Source organism: Myodes glareolus, chromosome 17, assembly GCF_982192425.1.
Source record: "Myodes glareolus chromosome 17, mMyoGla1.1, whole genome shotgun sequence".
NCBI lineage: Eukaryota > Metazoa > Chordata > Mammalia > Rodentia > Cricetidae > Myodes > Myodes glareolus.
Window position 1 is genome coordinate 55,687,317 of NC_142042.1, and position 23,220 is coordinate 55,710,536.

Sequence of the window (23,220 nt, forward strand, 5' to 3'; positions counted from 1 at the left end):
GAGTTTTCCAGCAAGAACAAAATAGAAGCAGACGAGGAACCTCTTTAGCAGGCAATGGCCACGGTCAACTGCAAAAGACGAACTAGTGGAAAGCCGAGGTAGGAACCTGTGGGCTATCAGCTGGCTGCCTTTACTAGTCAAGACCAGGCTTATGGTCCTAGAACCAACTCTTGCTGTGACTTTAACACAGCGGCTGATGCTCCTCTTACCACCGCACTGAGATTTGGAGCTTCAGGTTGGTACACAGTTGAACTGAACTTTTTGGCACATCATTCCCCACTGCAGGACACAGACATGTGCCTGGCACAATGCCAGAGCTAGGAGGTGCTTCCTAAGTGTGAATTTCGATGATGGTGTGCAGAAATGAGTTACCATCTCTTAAGAGCCTCGCTCCCTGTTGATCTTCCCCAAAGGTCCTGGTCTTCCGTGACAGTGGCCATTTCTTCTCGCTCTGGTTTCTGTAGTACGTGGGCCTGTTGAAGATCTTGGATGGGAAGTGACTAAGATCCTAGAGGCACAGAGAGCTTGGCATCTGTGGCCTGCAGTTGACCTACCTGAGGATCCAGCCCATTCTCTAGACGTCCCCTGTTGGCTTTCCCCATAGGAGGCTTAGTCCAGCCCTCCTGATAATATCAAAAGACACAAGCCAGTGTTCCCTAGATTGTTGAACCCAATAAAGTAAGAATAGGGCCATTGTTTCCACTTCAGTGCAGAAATGCTTGAGGAGGCAAGAACAATGTCTTTCCTCCAGCAGGAACTGTCCATTCATTTGTTTTATATAACACACGGACATAAATCACTCCCAAAGCCCCATTATGCCTTTGTTTCTTAATAGGATGAAAGTTTAGATCAAGACAGAAAAGGAAGCTCAGTGGGAGAGTAAAACTCATTACTCGCAGCAGAGGGTTTTATATTGAACGGGACTGTTTAATCTCCTGGAAAATCTTGTTTCTGCCCCGTGGACTTTTCTCTCACCTCTCAGTCCTTCTATCCCCAATGCAGGTTTGTGTGCAGCTTGGTGTACTACGGCCTCACCCTGAGTGCCGGTGACCTAGGGGGCAGTATTTATGCCAACCTGGCCTTATCTGGTCTCATAGAGATTCCATCCTACCCTCTCTGCATCTACCTGATTAACCAAAGATGGTGAGTATGGGTGGCAACGAGGCAGACCTAGGGATTCTGCACTGTAGCACACACACCGTCCTCCGTATGTGCTTACCTACTTGTTATGCTCTCTGGCAGTAGACAGGGGGTACCCAGCACTGTTCATCGGTTTCTCTCAGGCTAAATGCAGCTAAGCTCACATTTTATTGGAGTTGCTCTTGAGTTTTGTGTGTGTAAATCTTCGTGTAGGCTTGAACTCAGTGTAAAAGGCACTACCATCTGGGGGGTGTTGAGTAGTCTACGCAGATTCATAGGCCTGAACAATGTGGTTGTTACTCCATGTAGATAGAATCCCATCAACTCAGAATCCAGAAGACCTTATAAGCAGGAAGACAAAACTTGACAGGACTAGAAAGACTTCCTTCCTCCTGAGAACTACTTAGAAGGGGCAGAGTAAACCCTGCTTTTGCTGCTTGTGAGCAAGGGAGTGAAATTTCAACTGTTATTTTGCAGCGACCTGCATCCTGGTCTGTTTATCCCTCCTGTTGTTTAGTGAGCTAAGGAACCAGTAGATTTGGGCCATTTCATACTCCTAGACATTGCACATCACGATTAATGAGGAAACCAAGGTTCTTTTAGGGTTATGTAAACTCATTAATAAAAGAGTTTAGGAACAGATTTGGAGTTTGAGGACAATTTTCATAGAGTTTAAAAGAAAAATAACAGCCCAGGCAGGCTGGAAATCCAGGCAGAAGGGAGAAGATAGAGAGAATGCAACACCTTTTGAGGATAGGGAAACAGTGCTATCCGGAGTGTCAAGGAAAGTGTGCTTAGCCTTAGCCTCAGTATCTGAGGGAGAGATGAAGAGAAGAATCAAGAAACAAATGCTACTGGGCGGTGGTGGCGCACGTCTTTAATCCCAGCACTCAGGAAGCAGACGCATGCAGATCTCTGTGAGTTAGAGGCCAGCCTGGTCTACAAGAGCTAGTTCCAATACAGCCACCAAAGCTACAGAGAAACCCTGTCTCTAAAAACCCAAATAAAATAAAATAAAAAAGAAACAAATGCTAAGTGCCAGGTCAGGTTGCTGTTTATTTTATTTTTAAAAAGCAGAGAGTAAAGCATTACTGAGTATAGGAGTGGGCTAGTGAGCAGAAGGAAGAAACCAGGGAAGCACTGGGCCGTGAGCTGTAATATCCCGACTCTCCTGCCACATCTGCCAGCATGTTCCAGCTGAGAGTCCTGCAGCCCAAATGCAGGACTCTGTTCAGTTGGAGGTTTTTCTCCTAGACAGCATTGCAGTTGCCTTGTCTGAGTCTTCTGCTAGTGACCATCACTTACTCTCATCACGGTCCCAGAAGCAGATGAGCCATCACACCCAGCATCCCTCTAAGAGTGCATCTACCTCTTTTGCAGCTAGCTACAGGCTCCTCTGTGTGCCTCTGGTGGCCACTTCAAGCATCGCCAGGAAACTGTTCACCAATAGCCTTTGCCTGGGGTCTGCCTCTCATGTCCATTCCATGCTGGATGCTAAACATAGCCTGGAAATAGCTGTCAAAAAGACACCAGACCTTTCCTGCTTTCCAGCAGCTGCTGCCTCAAGGCGGGGCTGGAATACGCAGGGGACAAGGTCGGTGCCTCTGGGGTCAAGCAGACCTAGGCTTCATTCTAGTCTGAGCCATGTGTTAGCTTTCCGACTGCAGTAAGCTCCCCCACTAGGCTTCCATTTATAATTATTCTAAAACCAGCCATCCTAAAGTTACCCTGACAGATTAGCTACCAGAAGTACAACACTGAAGTTTCTAGCAAAGGACCTGACCTTTTGCGGTCCCTTGGAAAGTGGAGATGAACGTAGCATCTTTCTTCTAAGCCTGAACCTCTTACTTGGAAATTAAAGTGTGTAGTACACTTTACTTAAATAGAAGCCACAAACAAGAATTTTTTTCCTGTTTATATTTCTAAACGATTGGAACAAATACAGACAAACAAAAAAGGCTCCCCAAACCCTGTATTTAAGATTTCCAACCCCATAAGAGTTGGGTAACCAGAGACTAAACAAACTAGAGGACTCCATTCTCTTCATCGGTCTCCATCTCTAAAAGATGGGGTGTGGAACAGCTCATGCTGCACGGTTGTTATTGGGACTGAGGGAGGTAACGGGTGGTGTGCGGTAAGATAGTCCGCCGCAGCCTGCACTCTGGGAATACAATGGTTCTTTCCCTGTGGACAGGATCTGACCCGCCATGTACCGGATTCCCTTTTTGTGCTCATGTCTATGCTGGTCTGTCTCCTGACCAGCTGCATTTGCCACCTACTCAAAAAAAAAAAAAAAAAAAAAAAAAAAAGATTAAGTCAAGAAGGACACTTAAATAGGAAGTTGGAGGATGGAGAAAAGGGAAGATGAGTTTCTAAGATTCTTTAGAGAACTATGCGATTTCCTTCTATTATTTAGGTTTGGTCGGAAGCGGACACTAGCAGCGTTTCTGTGCCTCGGAGGACTGGCCTGTCTTATTGTGATGTTTCTTCCCGAAAAGAAAGGTATGCCTCTCACATTTCCATGAAGACTTTGAACAGCACTTTTATTACAATGAATCTCAATGTAGTAAAGAGATTACCATATGCCATGCTTCATTTCTATGATTGCATATTATTTAGCAATTGTATGGGCTATAATGGGCCAGATTCTTTGCATTGCCTGAACCATTCTCTGGGTGAATAATGTGCTTAGAGGTGTGCTATTAATTCTTTCAGGCTATTAAGCTACCATCTGGGGTGTCTGGGATGCAGCACTGGGGACGTTAGAGTTGTCTAGTTTATGATAGGGAAGCCAAAGCCTCTTGTGCACTGAAACTCCTTCCTGGCTGCAAACGAAACTCACACGCCAGCCGATCTCAAGACTGGAGATTGGACACTGATTCTCAAAGGCAGCTTTGGAACCCCTACATGTCTCCATCTGGTACCCCAAGGTTGATAAGTGTAACAGCAACACCATAAGAGTAGCATTCCTTATCCATCACAGTGGTTGTGCTCTTGGCCATTTTAAAGTGTGAATGAGGGCTGCCGAAATGACGCGGGTGGTAACGGCCCTTGCCACCGAGCCCTGTGACCTGATCTGACCATGAGTGCCTGTATAATGAAGGTGAGAACAGTGTCCACAAGTTGTTATCTGACTTCCACACACGTGCTGTGGTACACACATGTGCAGACACACACACACACAGAGAGAGAGGGGGGGGAGGGAGGGGGAGGGAGGGAGAAAGAGGGAAACAAACGGGTGGACATAATTTTAAAAATCAAGTGCAAATCAAGTATATTTGTATGAAGCTTTGGTATTTTTCTAACTCTAGCTTTACTGCACGACACAGCTTTAGATGCTCCTCTGGGAGGTCATGTAGGTCAGTTTGGTAGAGCGCTCATCTAGAAGCCCTAGGTTCAGTCCTCAGGACCAAATAAAATGTAGGCACGGTAACAACTCTGTAATCCTGGCACTGTGGAGATGTAGGCAGGAGGCTCAGAAGTTCAAGACCATCCTTGGCTACATAACAAATTTGAGATCAGCCTGGGATACATAAGACCATCCATTTAACATTGTTACCCCTAAATAGGAGCTCTGTAAACCCAGATATGGCGGAGTGTGCTAGCAGTTCCAGCACTCAAGAAACTGAAGCAGCAGGATCCCAAATTTAAGGTCAACCTGGGTTATGTTGCAAATCAGAGGCAGGCCCGGGCTACATAGCAAGATGCTCTCTCCACAATAACAAAGAAAGAGATTCTGCAGATACATAGGTACTTGCAAGTTTCCAAGCTTTTTTGCTTCGTGTTCCTTTTTTGGTACTTGCACATTGGCAGCATGACTGTTCCTGCACAGGGGGGTGTGGTTTTCAGTGAGGGGGGTCCTAACAGCTTTGCTACAAGGGCACATGGACCGGTAGCACCCTGCGCTTTGTTTGAGAATGTGATTGCTGTCGTGTGACTCTTGTGCTCCGGGTGAGAGTCATGGAGCTAGTCTGGCATAGCTTGGTAACTTCTGGAAAGCATTGTTATTTCCCCATCAGAGTGGCCTGCATGCTAAGAGCCCCTCACCGAGTTGCTACTTCCTGGAGTTTCAGCTGCTCCAGGGTCTTCTCCGGAGCCTTCCAGGGTGTCTGTCCTCACTTCCTGACCCTGCAGTGGCCTGCTCCACTGTCACCCGCCTGCTGAAGTTCTGTGCTGGGAGCCCAGAGACTGCGCCTCAGCTTTAGCAGTGATCTAGGCCGGGATGTACCGCAGCTGGACAGGGAGCTTTACCAGTTCATGGAAACTAGAGAATTCAGAATGTTTGCCCATCTCTTACCATTTGCCAGCGTCAGCATCCTTGTGCTGTTTGTCAAGGGGAAAGATAAAGGGCTTCCAATTGTGGTGGCTTTATGCTCGGCGGAGCTTCTTTTGTATAGGCAACTTGGGAATGTCATGTTCTACCCACACAGTCCTGGTCTACACATCATCTCAAAGAGCAAAGTTGTGGTCTGTTACCATAAACATTGCTGTGTCCCATCCCACCTCTGGAAGCCAGGCCAAAGATATCTTTTCCCCCTTACTTCTTTGCACATTCAGGTAGCCCACCTGTAGGACTCTACACATGACCCTCCCTAACACACACAAGTGATCTCCTATCTAGATCAGCCACACGTCTTCATCTCCATCTGTCCGGAAAGTTGCTAGATCCCTGCGTAGCTTGTGGGAAGGAGTAACATGAATGGGGAGGACCGCCAGACAGGAGTGAGGGAGGTCATGAGATAGGACTGGGTAGCATGGCCAAACAGGCAGGGAGGACCACCAGAAAGGAATGGGGAGGACTGAGAACCATGAATGGGGAGGATCATGAGATAGAACTGAGTAGAACCACCAGATAGGAGTAGGGAAAATCAGACAGTAGCAGGCAGAGCCATCCCTAGAACCCAAGGCCAGCAATGATTTGTGCATTCTTTAGCTAGACATTAAGCATTAGAGGAGACAGCCCGGACCAAAATAGCCCTAAGTAAAAGGCTGTTATCCCTAAAAGTGCTCAACACAAACACTGCAGGATCAGCTGGTTCTGAGTAGCTGAGCTGTATCACAGAGCAAAATCAGGGCAGCATTCAGAAGACACTAACGGAACGCAACACCTGGCCAGGGAACGGTCACACATGGCTTTCAGTCAGAATTTCCAGCCACACATGTAAGTGGGAGAAAACCTCAACACAAGGAGATAGATAAACAGAAATAGTCCAGAGGTGCACAACGAGGTGCTGTAACTATGCCCTGTGTGCTTAAGTAGGTGAGTGTCAGAGCAGCTACTGTAACTATGTTCCATGTGCCTAGGTAGTCAAAAGTCCAAACAGTTAATATAACTATGTTCCATGTGCCTAAGTAGCCAAAAGTCCAAACAGCTACTGTAACTATGTTTCATGTGCTTAAGTAGACAAATGTATTCTTGGAATGAGTAGAAAAATAAGGCTATAAAGAAGACATGCATAGAAAATCTAAAGAGGAAGCATGCAGCATGCAAAAGCAATAGTGATGGGACCCACAACAGGCTGGATACCATGGAAAAAGAGATCCATGAATTGCAGACATAGCAAAGAAACTGTTCACCATGAAATATAATTCAAATAAAAACAAAATAAAATCTAATGAGCACCAGTGAATTGTGGGAAAATATCAGGCAACCTGACATGTAACTCTTGTCTCATGGGAAAAAATATTATCTGCAGAAACAATGACTAAAAGCTTCATAAATTGATAAAACTTTAAACACAAAACTGAAGAGTAGCCAACTAATGACCATGTAAGTATGTTGAAATAAGGCCACATTGTTGGTTCTTGGCTGCTCAGCCCCAAAATAATCACACAGAAATTGTGTTAATTAAATCACTCCTTGGCCCACTAGCTGTAGCTTCTTATTGGCTAACTCTTACATCTTAATTTATCCCATCTCCATTAATCTGTGTATCTTACCGTAAAAGTTCTGGCATCTGTCTCTAGTGGGTCTCCATGGCTTCTCTCTGACTCCACCTTCTTTCTCCCAGCATTCAGTTTAGTTTTCCCTGCCTACCTAAGTTCTGCTCTATCAACAGGCCAAGGCAGTTTCTTTATTCACCAATGGTATTCACAGCATACAGAGGGGAATCCCATGTCATAAGTATCCTAAATGTGTGTGTCTCTCATAAACCATTCAGAGAACCCAAAGCAACTGTGCAGAACGAGTCTTGATCCTTCAATAGCGGACACAGTGACTGACTGAAAAAGGAGAAAATGAAGACACAGCCAGCATGACACAGCTGATTTGTCCACACCTTACCCTACTGCAGGGGAACAGGACTTTTATTTGAAGAGCCACAGAACATCTGTGGTGAGATGCTGTATGTAGTCTGGGCTATAAAACATAAATAAATAGAATTAAAAGGATTGAAAACTTATAAAAGTATTACCTGACCAGAATGGAATTAAACTAGAAATTACTAACAAAAAGATATCTTGAATACTAAACAAGAAAGCACATAGGTCAAATAAAGTAACAAAAAGTAGTTAAAAGATATTTTAATTAATCCATAAATTAACTATTCAGTATTATGTTTAGGAGGCCACTTGTTTGTTCCCAGCTGCTCAGCCCTGAAATAATCACACAGAAACCATATTATTTGCAATACTGTTTGGCCAATAGCTTAAGCGTATTTCTGTCTCACTCACATCTTAAATTAACCCATCTCCATTAGTCTATTTATTGCCATGAGGCTGTGGCTTACCAGGTAAAGTTCCAGTGTCTGTCTCTGGCAGGGCTACATGACTTCTCTCCGACTCTGCCTTCTTTCTCCCAGCATTCAGTTTAGTTTTCCCAGCCTAGCTAAGTTCTACCTTGCTATAGGCCAAAGCAGTTTCTTTATTCATTAACCAATAAAAGCAACACATAGACAGAAGGACCTCCCTCACCAATATTAAAACTCAATGTGTAGAAAAAGTGAGGCTTAAGTATCAACATTTACATAATTATCAATGATCAAGAGAACAGATTAGTAATCTCAACTTCTGTCTCTAAAAGATAAACTTTAAAAATGAAAGCCAAGTTAAATAAAGCAATCAGATGAATGAAAATTAAAAGAAATATAAGAAAAAATGAGGAATGAAAACAGAAAAATGATCAATAAAATCAAGAAAACCAAAAACCTGGTGTTTAGAACCAACTAAAATTATTAATAAACTTCCAAACTAATAAAAAATAAGGAGACATGGATCACAAATATCAGAACCACCGTTAAAGAAATTTTAGGCATTAATGGGAAAATGTGGTGAATATTCTTATACTAGTAAATCCAATTTAGGTACAGTCTTTATAGAAACAAACTAAGAAGGCTTATGTGAAAGCAAGCAGATGAGGTTTGTAGCCCTTTGTCTGCTAGAGAAACTGAATGTGTGGTTAGAAACGTTCCCACAGAGGACTGCAAGCCCTGTTGGCTTTGCTCCTGGGTTCTATAAAGCACATGATTTCTGAGCAGGTCCCATTAGGCCAGCCATTACCCTGAGGCCTACGCCAAACAAAAGCAGGCTTTGCCCCTCAAATGCAGCACCCACCAATGTCATTCACCATATTAAAATATCCAGAAAGAAAAATAAAAGTTACATGATAATTCAGTAGAAGCAGAAAAGACACTTTTTAGAGTTTATCAATATAGGCAATGTAGTGGTAAACCATTCACTATAAGCAATATTAGCAGCTGGAAGCAGAGGGAATTTCTTTAACTTGGCAAGCAGAGTCAAGGGAGGATCTAACCAATGCTTCGTTTCCCACTAAAAGAGTGACTAATACTCTCTTGATCAGGATGCCCTTTCTCCGTGGCACATTGTCAAGAACATACCAGTAAATGCAAACACAGCAGCGGGAAGAAGGAAAAGGGACCCCTGCTGAGACAGAGTGAAACAAAAGAGAAGTCTGAACAGTAAGCAAGATACCTACTAGAGTTAACAAATGAGGGCTGGCAAGATGGTTCGGCAGGTAAAAGTGATTTGAGCTTAGTCCTTGGGACCTACATGATCAAAGGGGAGAACCAAATCCACAGAGATATCCTCTGACTACCACACGCGTGCCATGCTATACATACGCGTAAATTTTAAACATAGAATTAATCAATGAGCTTGTCAGAATAATGTGACACACAGTTTTATTTCTATATATTATTAGCAAGTAATCTAACATGCAATTAAATAATGGTACTGGTAATGAAATTTAAAATTGTTTAAAGATAAAATTTCTATAACATTTGCAACATAAAAACCATGAAAGTTTGCTAGGAAGAACTAAAGAGGGCTAAATAACTGAATTGCCAATAGTAATATTCACTGATAAGGGGGTCACCATGCTCAAAGGTCAGGGCTTACTTAAGCTGTCATCTCTTACTACACTAATTTATCGTCAACATAATATCAAATGTCCAGGAAGATTATTTTAGTCATAGGATAAATTTGTGCAATAAACATGAATGCTCAAAGGATTCTAGAGCAGCCAAAATAATTAATATCAAGAAAAGCATAGTTGTAGATCTGCTTTTACATATTCTACAGTCATAGTAATCAAGGTCATGTGTTATTGATGGGATAGATCAGAGAAAAGAATTGAATATTAAAAATAACCACAACTATGAACAACAGAGTGCAATATTGTATGCAGAAATATGCTCGAAATGGATGCCAGGCCTCGGTGCTGAAACTACACAACTTCTCAAAGAGCAGACAGGGGAGCAGAGTAGTGACTAGGTTAGTCAAAATTTCTTTGTATTTTTTTTAAAGATACTTTTAGTCCTTTTAAAAATGAATTCATTTACTTATTTTATGTGTATGGATGTTTTATCTGTATGTATTTCTGTATACCATGTGCATGCCTAGTGCCCAGAGAGACCAGAAATAGGTTTTGGATCCCTCAGGACAGTAATTACAGACTGTTGTGAGCTACCATGTGCTGCTGGGAATAGAACCTGGGTCCTCTGGAATGGCAGCCAGTGCTCTTAACCAAAGAGCCACCTCTCCAACCAGGCAAAGATTTACTAACTAGTACATTAAAGGCACTAAAAGAGAAAAGAAATATAACTTAGACTTGATCAAATCACAGACTTTGGCTTTATAAAAAATTCTACTGACCCGTGATTATGGTGTACGTCTTTAATCCCAGCACTTGGGAAGCAGAGCCAGATGGATCTCTGGGTTTGAGGCCAGCCTGGTCTACAGAGTGAGTTCGAGGACAGCCAAGGTTACATGGTGAGCTGTCTCAAAAACAAAAGAGACTTTGTTGGGCCTGAGATGTAGCTCAGTGGTTAGAGTCTTTGCCCAGCACACACAAAACCCTGGGTTTAATCCCCCAAACCCAGCACCACATAAAAACCAAGTGCGGAGGCAAGGCACACACCTGTAATCGCGGCACTTGGGGGGTAGAGGCAGGAGGACCAGAAGGTCAGTGTCCTCTTCAGCTGTATAGTAAGTTCAAGGTTAGCCCTAGAGTACATGACATCTTGTCATAAACAAACAAAATAAACAAATAACCACAAAAGTTTCTGTTGCCAGGTATGATGGTGTGTGCCTGCAGTCACACCTATTTAGAGGCTGAGGAGGTCAGGGCCGACTAAGGCAATATAGGGAGACAGGTCTCTTCAAACAAAGGAAAAGTATCCTTAAAGAGATGAAAAGTAATGCACGGGCCAAAAGAAAACACTCTTAAAATAATGCATAATTAAGGATCAAATCCAAAATAAGGAAAGGAATCTTAAAACTCAATAATAATAATAATAATAACTTATGACAAAATATTTAATGAGATAATTCTACACAAAGTCGTTAGAATGGCAATTGAGTATGGAAAGAGATTCTTAGACCCATCTGACATTAGGAAAATGACAAATCTGTGCTGAGATACCAGTGTACACATCAGAACAGCCAGAAATGGAAAACCTGGTCACACACAGCGAGGGCGGTGAGGGACAGACAGTGCCACCGTCTCGTGTTCGAAGTGAAGCAGGGAAAGCAAAGGCTCCGCTGTAAGTACTCGTGGTGTGACTGACACTAGACCCAGGCTGGAAGGAGCCCAGATGCCCACCAGTTGATGAACAAATAAGCAACCGTTACCCACCCACATTGGACATTACTCAACAAGAAGACATGACCTGTGACCTACACGACATGAGTGCCTCTCATTATGCCAAGTGAAAGAAGTCAGACACAAAAGTCCACAGACTGTTAGTTTGTTCAGGTGGAATTCTAGAAAAGCTGAGACTGTGATGACAGAACTATGTTGTTGCTTTTAAGAAGCAAATTGGGGCTAACAAGATGGCTCTGCAAGATAAAGGCACTTGCTACAGAGCCTGGTAACCCCAAGTTCAGTCCCCACGACCCATATTGTAGAAGAAGGAGAGAACCAACTCCCAACAGTTTTCTTCCAACCTCCGCACGTACCCAGGCACTGTGTACACACACTAAATAAATGTAATCAAACAACAAATGGGCTTGCTGCGTGACTCTGTAGCAGAGTACATTCCTGAGACCCCAGGTTCAGTGTTCAGTACCTGAAAAAGAAGAGGCAAAGGTAAAGCAGAGGAGCTGTGTCTCCTGTGGTGCTATACTACCATGTCCTGGATGTGCACGTAGTGTTGTACTGTTCGTACTGTATGTACTGTTTATAAACATGAGCAGCCAAAAGTCTGCATGCAGAGATACCTGCAATCCCAGCAGTCAGGAGGAGGAGGGGGATACCACCAGGAGTTCAAGGTCAGCCTTGACCACACAGCAAGTTCAAGGACAGCCTGGGCTCCCTGTAACCACATCTGTCTCACAACACAGCAAAGCAAAACAAATTTGCTTACCACCATCCCGTGAAAGAAGAGAACGCCTGAGGACTGAGCTGGGGTTCTGTATTAGGAACCAAAAAACTCCTGGTTCGGGGCCAACCTGGGCAGCCAAGGGAGCATGCGTCGCTGAAAACACCCTTAAAGAAAAAACATAGGGCACAGAGTAGAAGAAAATATTCATAAAATATATACACGATGAAAGATTGAATCAGAAATAGAGAATGGGATCTTACAACCCAGTAATAAATGGACAAAAGAGCCATTTATTCCGATGGCCACAAAAGGACTTCTGAAAAGTTTGGTACATGGAAAGATACATGTGTTATGCAAATCCACTTTTTTAAAATCATAATTTCATTTTGATTTTCCTTTTAAATCACTTGCTTTTTTTCCCCACACATACTTTGATCACTCATCGGTAATGACTGGCAATGTAGGTCAGGAAGGCAGGAGACTGGCTCAGTGGCTGCAGAGCCTTCCGGAACAAAGCCAGCAGAGCAGCAGCTGCACAGGCAGGAATCCTAACAAAGAAAGCTGTCTGCTGTTGACATACGCCGTCTTGGGGGAGAGGTGGAGTCCCCGCAAGAGGTGACTGCAGGTGTGTTGGCAGGAGCAGAGGAGAGAAGGTTCAAGCAGCAGATGGGGTTGCTTTGGCCTGTGGCCAGAGCCAGTCTCCCCAGATGAGCTATGGCTGGAGGTGTCTTCCACCTCACGTGGGAATCCTCTTGCAGCTTTGGACCCTGTGGGGTTTAGATGACAGTCTCTGTGTCCTCTGTGTGAATTTAAATTTCCAGATGGCAATCTTCAGTCCTGTTAGTAAAGATGTAGGGTGTCTCCATGTGGTTTTGAAAGATGCCACTGTGCCTGGGGCAGGGTGTGAGGGAATTCCATCCCTATCAAAAGCCATTTGCACGTCAAAAGGAATAAGAGATATTTTATTCTTGAGCCAAATATAAATGACCATGGTCCAGGAACCTATGTAGATGCAGGGTGCCCAGGATAACATGTTCTATTAAGGAAGCAGTTGCATAGGCTTTTCTTAGTCACAGAATAAAAGAAGTAGTAAATATATCTACCATTTGAATTTGTGGGGACCACAGGAAGATGGGTTATAGCAGAGCAATTAAAACAACAGCAATTCTGTTACAGGATTAGCTCCCTGGTGGCATTCTTGTCCTTGGAGTTGGTAGGAGACATTGGTCCACTGGAATACGTTTCAGAGACTTTTCTTTATAGTCAGGAGGTGTTGCATCAAACACAGGGGTGGGGATCCGTGACTAGTAAAGGCACCGAAGGAAGCCTGATGATTGGACTGCGCACCTGCACCATTCTAACCCATTGCTCCTAACGTGTAGAGTCTACATGGGTGTCTTGTTTGTTTTCTGTGAACTTCGGTTTACACAAACAATTAGACATGTGTGTTTTGGTCAGTGCTTCTCAGTACCTTTTCCTGACTCCGTTTTCTAGAAAATAGCGATGAGGCTCATAATCCTCATTATTGGTTTACATGAAGTATATAATCTCTTTAAATTGTTACCAGAAGTGAGATCTGGTGATCTCAGAATCCCAGACACATGTCTTGGAGCAAAGGCTTATCTTTCTAGAAAGACCTTGTAGCTTAAATATATACTGCTTACACTAGCAAAAATCATTCTCAAATATCTTGGCAGCATTGAATGCAGCCCACATGGTTAAGGTGCCTGGTCGTGGTCTGATGGCGCCATGTTAAAGTAGATGAAGCTTGGTCTCACAGTTAAGCAGGAGAGGAGCCTGGTTTTGAATGAGGTATGTGATAGGCCCTCCTCGCTGGCCACCGAGGCAGCATAGACACAAACTATTCCCACAACATTCACGCCAGCTAGAGTCCCAGTGTCTTTTAGCTCAACAGACGCTTAGTAATCAGCTCTGTGGCCTATTCTACAGGGAATTCTGGAGTCAGACCAGTATAAATAAGATGCCAACTTTGGCATGAAATATTGTGAGATATCTTTTTGGCAAACAGAAAGATGGAAAGTGAGTAACAAGAGGAGTGCCTGAGGCATGTTGGTCTGTGGACTGGCAAGTAGAGGCAGCGGTAGGCGCAGGAGGAGTGGCTGTCTCATTGAGTTAGTGAGGGAAGAGGGGCTCACATGAGCCACGGAGTCACAAGGAAGGGACAAGCTCTTGTGTTTGGCAGGAATGTCAAGAAGAGAGAGGTGACGACATTGGTAATCAGGACAGTGTGCTGGGGAGAGGAGGGCGGCAGGCCAGAGGCTGCAGCTAGGGAGGAAGTGCAGGGGCAAGGTTGACAGTGACAGAGGAAATGCAAAGGGCATGAACATTGCTTTCTTTCACAAGGAGAAAACTGCACTTTGAAGGCAGAGTTGCGTGGATTTTTGAAAGGGAGACATTCGGTATGTTAGGTAACAACTGTAGAATCCAGTTAATAAAGGAAAGAATCAGGATACTAATATTTTAGTAAAGAAGTGAAACTGAATTAATTTTTGCATTTTTTATAAATAGATTAAGGAATTCAAATCTAATTACCAGTTAATAACCCAAGCAAGAAATTGAGGAGAAAAGAAAATTAGGAGTTTTTCCAAATTTCTTTTATCTTTGTTTCCTCTACAGTATACTGTTATATCTCTCAAAACTCTAATGAGATATTCCTCACCTCAATGGAATATTTGCATATTTTAGATTTTGAATATCCCACAAAACCCACAAGAACAGTGTGCTCACAGTTTGATCTCCATGTACAGAGGTCTCTCAGGAGGTCCTCACCATTGGGAGGAAGTGAGGTCTCTGGAAAACAAACCCTTGAAGGGGATCTCTAGACCCCACTGCCTTTCCCTCTCCTGCTTCCTGGCCACCACGAGGTGAACAAGTCTATCATACATTTCCACCGCCATGTTTTCGCCGCCTCAGGGTTAAAGCAGCAAGGCCAGCCAGCCATGGAGAAACCCCTAAAATCTTGAACCCAAATAAATCTTCCCTCTCAAGCTGACCACTTTAGCTGTTGTTGTAATGAGTAAAGCTAACAAACACAAATAGCCGGGTAGAAGAACTGCGGACAAAGGTGCTCAGGCTTCCTGAGTATGAGGTCAGGGGCAATAGCACCTGTGGCAAGTACGCTTACTTCCCGTCGGCACAGACGTATTCGGGGCTTCTCGTGAATAAGTGAACCTCACATGCTCCTGAATGACAGTCAGTGTGTCAAATCACAGGGGTAGCACTGTGTGTGAGCATGAGTGCCTGTGTGTGTGCGTGTGCACACATGCATGCATGCATGTATGCGAGTGTGTGTGTTGGGTAAAACCTTGCGGGTAGGCCTGTGGAGATGAATCTGAATGTTTCATGCTCCTTCACAGTAAAATGTGTCGTTTGAAAGGCCTGTTCTTATTGTCGTCTTCACAAGCGTTATCCGTCCTCCTCAGACACAGGTGTGTTTGCCGTGATCAACAGCCACTCCTTGTCCTTGCTGGGGAAGCTGACCATCAGTGCTGCCTTCAACATTGTTTACATCTACACCTCTGAGCTGTACCCCACTGTCATCAGGTACGGGGCTCGTGTTGCCGCATCCCATTCATGCCTTCTTGGCTTTGTTGACTGTGCTTCTGTGGGCAGAGATGGCCTTCCTGACCTTCGCATGGGCATCTGTCAGTCATGAGAATATTTAATCACCCATTGTCTAGTCACTGTTCTAACACTGTGAGAGACACCGTGACCAAGGCAACTCTTACAAAAGAACACATTTACTGGGGAGCTTGTTTACAGTTTCAGAGGGTCAGTTGTTTTAGATGGGCAATGTATGCTTATATAAGAAAGAACATCTTCTATCCTAATGTCCCAGATTCAAGATGAGGCTGTAGCCTCAGCTCTGCTCCCTGTGCCCTGGGCTGGTCCTCCCTCTGCCAGTCCTGTGCCAGTCTCCTGAGGGATCATTTGAACGAGCCCCTTCTGTTTCCTCATTCAAGAGCCCTAGGGTGCTTTCCACCTGTTGACTTGAGGTCTCTTGCCAGAAACAGCTGGGTCTGCAGTTGTCTGCTTGTTCCTGATGGTTTCTGCAGCCTGTCGTGGAACTTGGGTACCACGCGGTCCTCAAAGGCGCACCTTTCATGCTGGCAGTGGGCTGAGACAGAAGTGGGTGGCCACCCTAGCTGGAAACAGTTCCCTTCTCTCTGCTCCCTCTCTACCTTTTCCGCCTAAACGGTCCGTGATAATCTGGGTTACCTGACAGTGTGCACACATCATTTTCTGTTTACACACCTGGCTTCCAATAGTTAGCTGGGTTTTTAACAAATGGGCTGAGTTTTTGGATCACAGAGCCCTGGTCCTCTGGCCGTATTATCTGATGGAACTAAAGTCTGTCTTTATCATGAGACATGCTCAGGTGCTCATTCCATGTCATGTTCTGTCTAATATGGCAGTTACTATCCTTGTGACTATTTCAGTCCGTTAAAATTGCAGAAATCAGAAGATTTCTATGGTTAAGAGTCCTGGCTGCTCTTGCAGAGGACCCAGGTTCAATCCCCATCACCCACATGGTGGCTCACCACTGTCTGTAAGTCTAGTTTCAGGGGATCCAACACTTTCTTCCACCTGCCAGGAGTACCAGGCATGCACGTGGACCGCATACGTTCAGTCAAAACATTCATACACATAAAAATAAATATAAATCTTTTAAAAATAAATCAGTTTCTGCTGAATATGGTGGTTCATATCTTGAATTCCAAAAGTTGGGGGCAGAGGCAAAAGGATTGTCACAGTTCAAGACCAACCAGGGTCACCATAGCAAGACTTGTTTTTTAAACAAAACTTCATTTCCTTATCCTCATGAGTCACATTTCAAGGCCTGAGAGGCCTCGTATGTCTAGTGAGCTCATCCTGGTGGTGACCCCACAACTCTTTGGCCTCAGAGCAAGGTCCAGCAGGCGGCACTGTACCCTCTATTTAGGAATTATTTATGATTTTGAGCTCATTGTATTCTTCCAATCCATAATATTTAAACTATCCCCCTGACACTTAAAGATTTTATTTAATTAGTTAATTTGTTTTTTGTTTCTTATGCCTCCCAGGAATGTTGGCCTTGGAGCGTGTTCCATGTTCTCCCGAGTGGGCGGGATCATTGCCCCCTTCATACCCTCACTGGTTGGTTTGTACCTCCTGGTTCTGCTCTTCCTGGTTCTCTGCTTTGGAACGCATGTGTGCTTTTGTGTAGAGAGAGGTAGTGAACAGGTTCAACCAAGAGCAGCTGCACAAACGTGAATCTTGTGCCTTTCCCGTGAAGAGCCCAGTATTCTGTCAGGCAGATGGACTGGGACATTTCCCCACATGGGTCTGGCTTTTTGTTCCTCTGGACTCACTGTAGGATCTGATGAGACCAGCAAGCCCCTTCCCATAGACATTCAGAACTAGTTAATCAATACTTACGACGTTCTGCGGTGTGCTGGGCTCTCTGTGAAATACTCCACACATGTTACTGCTTGTAACCCGCACAGCAGCTGTGAGAGGTAGGCGTTGCCATCCGCTCTAAAGATGAGACGTGCTTTAAAAGCAGGTTGAATATATGCTCACCACTGGGAAAGAAAACTGGAGGAGAGACATGCCTAGCAGCACGTGTGCCCCTATCTTCTTTGGCATTTGGGGATCAGGAGAAACAGTGACCACTTTAAAATCCTCACAGCCTTAAAATGCTCAAGTTCTGTGAAAGCCCTGGGGCCCCTGCCGGTCTCTTCTTGGTTTTGCTAGGTAGAGGATAGACATGATCAGTGGAGCTGGGAAAGCATCCTACAGGGTCCTGTTTGTGAAGGGGAGCTGGGAAAGGGTCCTACAGGGTCCTGTTTGTGAAGGGGAGCTGGGAAAGGGTCCTACAGGGTCCTGTTTGTGAAGGGGAGCTGGGAAGGGATCCTACAGGGTCCTGTTTGTGAAGGGGAGCTGGGAAGGGGTCCTACAGGGTCCTGTTTGTGAAGGGGAGCTGGGAAAGGGTCCTACAGGGTCCTGTTTGTGAAGGGGAACTAGGAAAAGCATCCTACAAATAATCCAAGCCCTGTTTGTGACGCCTGACCAGCTGTTATAGAACCCAGCTTTCATGATAAAGACTTAAAAAAAAAATAACAGACTCTCTTCGTCCTGGAACAATAAATGTCTTAACTGATAGACGGTCATGAGATCAATCACGGGCCCTTGAGCTGTCTCAGGAAGGACTCAGACACGTGATAACCAAGAACACTACCACTGCCTCCCGGAATTGTGTCTTCTGAGGGTCAGAATGGCCCTTTGCTATTAAATGTCCTTGGGGCTGCAGTTCAGGTTTTCCTGTCACAGAAATGACTAAAGGCCCAGACCATTTCCTCACTTATACTAACAAAGACCCTGAATCCTAAACCGTTTATACAAGGGACTGGAGAAGTGACTCAGTGGTTTAAAGCAAGCTTGCTGTTCACCCGTGTCAGGTCGCTCCAACTTCCCATAACTTCAGGGACCCAACACTGCCATGGGCGCTCGCACACCCACATCTGCTCACACACCCACATACACAGAGTTAAAAATCCAGAAATATTTTTAAAATATATCACAATGTTATTATATAATAAAATACCATTAAAACATTACTTACACTATGGTTTTGACACCACCTTTGAGGGATTTTCTAGAGGATCTTGATAAGAAATAAACTAAAAGGTAGAGCCAGCCCATTGTTGGGAGCCTGTGCATTGAGAGAAAACATTAACTTGCCCTAAGAATACCTGTGAATCTCTGAAGCAATTGCTGGTAGCACCATATTCAACTCAAATAGTTTAAAACTCTGTGTACCGTAGGGCTTTTTCTTTCAGTTTGTGTTCCTTTAATCTTGGGCCTGTCAGTGGTAATGTTACCACCCACTTGACAACTTCCAAGTTCATTTACAGCACATAGTTCAGGGTCATCTTACTATGAAGAGAACATGGAGCTCACTGAGGAGCAGACTTCTCCTTCAGGTGGCACCTGGACTCAAGTTCCTATGAACTCTGCCTGTGAGGGCCTCTCAAGCTCACAGAGAGCCATGGCTGTGCCTGTGATGTCTGGTCCAAGGCTGCTAGTCCATATTCTCATGCAGCCCTTTGGCTCACTCTGATCCATCTCTGCGTGCCTGAGGAAATATTCACTGACTCCTGGGGATAATTGTTTTAGAGTACTAAAAAGCAAAACCATGGTGCATGGTGTTGTCTAGCTGGAAGGTGCTGACTAGGCAGTAAGCATGGCAGTCCCCGTCACAAGACTGCTGATGTCACCGACCGAAAGACTGATAGGTTTGTTTGTTTTTATTCCACTCCCTGTGCCCACAGAAGGACGTGCAGTGGTCTCTGCCCTTCGTCGTGTTTGGAGCCACCGGCCTGACCTCAGGCCTCCTGAGCCTGCTGTTGCCAGAGACTCTGAACAGCCCTTTGCTGGAGACGTTTTCTGACCTTCAGATGTACTCCTATAGGAGGTTAGGGGAGGAAGCCTTGTCTCTGCAGACCTTGGACCCTCCACAGGTAGAGAGACACTTGCTGTAACCATCCAGGTCTTCCACTTGGGCAAAAAGAGTTTCTGAAAAAAGGCAAAACAAAACATAAAGTTTAGATTGAAAATAGACGAAAAATCGAAGGTGAACTCAACAGCAGATGTTTTAATAAATAAAGATGGTAATGGATTCATTAGCTTTCTTAGAACCCTCTATGGATAATTCCTTAGGAAAATAGCTGTCATCAAGATACATTTGTCGGGGCGGGTGTATAGTTCAGCTGGAAGAGTTTTTGTGCTGAATGCATAAGGTGCTCTGGGGTTTGACCCCTGGAACTGGGAGTGGCGGTTCAGACCTGTAAACCCAGCCCTGGGGAGGTAGAGGCAGAAGGGTGAGAACTGAAGGCTAGCTAACTTCATCTATGTGAGACCCTGTCCTAAAACAAGGGCGACAACAAAGCTGTCACGTGAGCACACGGGTGTAATTCTCATTTAGGCATGTCATGACATCATTTCACTGCCTCTCCAAGATCTGCTTTGCCATTTCAGGCCCTGGACAAGGCCAGCCCCCTGGGGAGCGAGAGCGAGGAGGAGGAAGAGTTCTATGATGCGGATGAGGAGACCCAGATGATCAAGTGAAGAGCCCCACATTCCTGCGCAGAAGCCAAGCATCATCATCACGAGTGCCTCGGGGTCGGCTTCGACACCAGTGAGATCCTCAGCCCACTGACGCCTTCCAGACACAGAGGAGGCTGGAGGAGAGAGTCTAAAAGGGAGAACCTTGGCACACCGAGAGAATCATTGCTAACTGTTGAGAATTGAGGCTGAGCTCACTCAGCACCATGCCTCTGGTCACACAGTTTCAGTTTACTGTCTAGGTGGCTGACTATCCCACGCTGCTTCCCATCCTTGGGGTTCAGAGCAGATGTGTGAAATTGCTCGCAGTTTTACTAGCATTAGCCAGAACTGCCCCCAAGATGTCATCCTCCTAGTAAACTTGATGTCTGTCCCTGTCACTTGCTGCTCTCCACCAGGAATCTTCTGGCGCAGGGTGACGTGTCCAGAGTCCCCAACTTTCTATCAGCTGGCCAAATGAGTCTTCAGCTGCTCCCCGCCCACTGACTGACAGACAGCGCAGTTTGTGCCTTTAGTCTGAGATCATTCGCTAGTGAACGCCAGAATCAACAGAGCGGTTTACTGCCACCAGAGGCCTGGCTGTGACTTGGTGGCCCCCTTTGACACTTGTGTTGTGCAGTGTTTCCAGGTCCCATTCGGAAACACTTGGGAAATTTTTCTTTGTGAGATTCTAGGGTCAGCAATGACTTCAAAATCATGCACAGTCCGTAATGAAACTCCACAAGCCGGGGGAAGTCAGCAAGCGATGTGCTGACTCTCTTTACACGTGGCTTAACCCAGAGTGTTTGCTGTCTTCACGTGCAGGGAGGGATCTGGACAGCACGCCAGGCCTTGAACTCTGCCCACGTGAGCCGCTACTTGTTTACTCAAAAGGTGTGGCGACTTTTAAAGAAAATATTGAGTTTTCATTAAGTGCTTCCACTGATTTCCAAATAAATCTAAATCACACTTAATATCTGTTTCTCGTAAAACTTGAACGCTCTCAGAGAGGCGGATAAGCTGAGTCCACATGTGGACAGCTGATCACTTTCCCAACCTGGGAAACTGCTATGTTTAGAAAGTTTGTTTATGCTCATCTTCTGGGAAGAGAAAGCGTAAACATGAAAGGAAGGTGCCCGATGGATGCTTCTGGAAATCATGGAGACCTGCATCCTGTGGCCTCCTCCATGTTGTCTTGGCTTCCTCTGACACTATACCTGCCTGCTCCTTCGTTGTTTTCCTTTACACCTTGCTGATGAGGGAGCCATTTCTACCACTGTAGAGAACATTGGCTATGATGCAGTGAAGGCCCTGATAGCTGTCAGGGAGGTTATGGAATCATCGTGTCTGCAGATCTCAGCAAAGTGTGCCCCACACCCCCAAACTGTAGAGCCCCTCTTCTCTCTTCTCTAGAAAATGGAGGTCAGCTCTCCTTAGGAAAGGAAGAAAAGGGCTTCCAAAAACATTTGATTCTTGTCAAATAAAGTGTTTAAAATAAAGCAGTAAATTAATATATAGATATAATTTTGATTGGTTTAATCTCTCTTTATAAGAATAACATAACCCATTACAGAAAATTTCATATTAGAAGTTGGAAATTGTATCCATCATCCAGCCCCCAAGGAAAGCAGTGCTATGGCTTCACTTCCCACGTACGTTTTCCGGCTCTCTGTTCTCACAGAGGTTCCTGTTGCTTCTGGCTGAGTAAGAGAAGGTCCTGTAATTCTGACATTGTGTTTGTTTTTCCCCAACTAGAAGGCAGGAGAGACCTCAGTTTGAATTATGTGTTGTGTAGTAAGGCTGGCCTGGCTTTTGGCTACTCTTGTTAGATTATTTTTTTTTCTTCTCCCTGGACAGTTCTCTAGCATGGCTTAATAATTATTTCCACTGCCTTCAAAGATGGATTTTATTCTCTGTGATAGCTGTGAATACATATTGATGGAACAGAGTGTGCACATGTATATACGTGTGCATTGATACAAGCACTGGAAATCTTCCTTGGTAGGTAACATGTCTTGTTTGTGTAGATAGTCCACTAAAAGCATCTTTAAAATAACAGTAAGGGTATCTGAAAAGATCATAAGGAATCTACTATTAACTATCTACCTAAAAATACCTATAATACTAATACATGTAAGTCAGTGTATAAATAAACATAAATAGTTTAAATAAAAATTTCCCATCTGAGCTGACAATGCTTCCACCAAGAACCATTGACTAACAAAAACCCTAACATTAGGCTGACAAGTCCTCTTCTGAGTGGGTCAAGGCTGTCCAAGAGACTCCTAAAATATTATGGGCTGTTACTGTTACTTTTTGTTGCCCCCACCCCCTAAAGTGGAAGGTAAGTCCCTGTTGCTGAAGACATCATGCACCTTGGATGCAGAGCCGTGTGTGTGTGTGTGTGTGTGTGTGTGTGTGTGCGCGCGCGCGTGTGTGTGTTACACATATGTAACAATAAAAAGATGCCATGAATTTGGGGGGAACCAAAATTAAGAAGTTTTTCCCTCACAAGTGACAAGCAAAATGTAGGACACGTAGGACAACTCCAGGTTTCAGGCCCACAGATCTAATGGCTTGTGCGGTTGCCGCACTGTGCGGTCCACTGAAGACCCTGTGCTCACTTTCCGAGTCTTCGTTTAAACCACGGCCCCTGAAGCACCTGCCAGAGCTTAGCTATTCTGAAGCAAGGGAGGTTTTCTTCACCTCTCAACAGGGCACATGAACAAAATACAAGAAGAAGGGTTTCTGGACATTATTGAAGTAACTTTGGCCCAAACAGGCACTGTCATTGCTGTCACCAATGAAGATACTTTTAGTATATGGTTTATATTCTTTGCACATAAATGTTAAGTAACTGTCACTTAAGGTTGGAATTGAAACCCCACCTGTCAGTAGCCCTTCTTCATACAGCCATTTTATCATTGGTCCTTAAGTTGCAAAGGTAACAAAGATGAAGGGATTTTTTAATTTCCTTTCTTTATTTCTTCCTTCCTTTCTTTTTCTTCTTTTATTCCTTTCTTTCTTTATTACAACAGTTTTTTTTAATTCTTTGGAAATTTCACGTCATTTATCTCAAGTCCACTCATTCCCCACACCCCCATATCCACCCTTCACCTTTGCGGCATCCATCCAAAAAAGGAAAATTAAAAAATCAAACAAGACACACACAAAAAAAACCCCTCTTCACTCC

General features: G+C 44.5%; 1 protein-coding gene across 3 annotated transcripts in view; it reads left to right on the forward strand.

The window, feature by feature from the left end:
* The window catches only part of Slc22a15 (solute carrier family 22 member 15), a 54,583-nt gene extending 33,045 nt beyond the window's left edge, over window positions 1-21,538 (forward strand). The window contains exons 7-12 of one of the 3 annotated variants that reach the window (XM_048442208.3): window positions 1,003-1,143; window positions 3,557-3,642; window positions 15,365-15,485; window positions 17,006-17,078; window positions 19,259-19,444; window positions 19,962-21,538. In XM_048442208.3, coding sequence (XP_048298165.3) covers window positions 1,003-1,143; window positions 3,557-3,642; window positions 15,365-15,485; window positions 17,006-17,078; window positions 19,259-19,444; window positions 19,962-20,051 — 697 coding nt within the window. In that variant the 3' untranslated portion in view covers window positions 20,052-21,538. Of the gene's footprint in view, window positions 1-1,002; window positions 1,144-3,556; window positions 3,643-15,364; window positions 15,486-17,005; window positions 17,079-19,255; window positions 19,445-19,961 lie in introns of those variants that run through there. The other 2 variants (XM_048442207.3, XM_048442209.3) reach the window with 2 other exon arrangements.
* The last annotated feature ends 1,682 nt before the right edge of the window (window positions 21,539-23,220 follow it).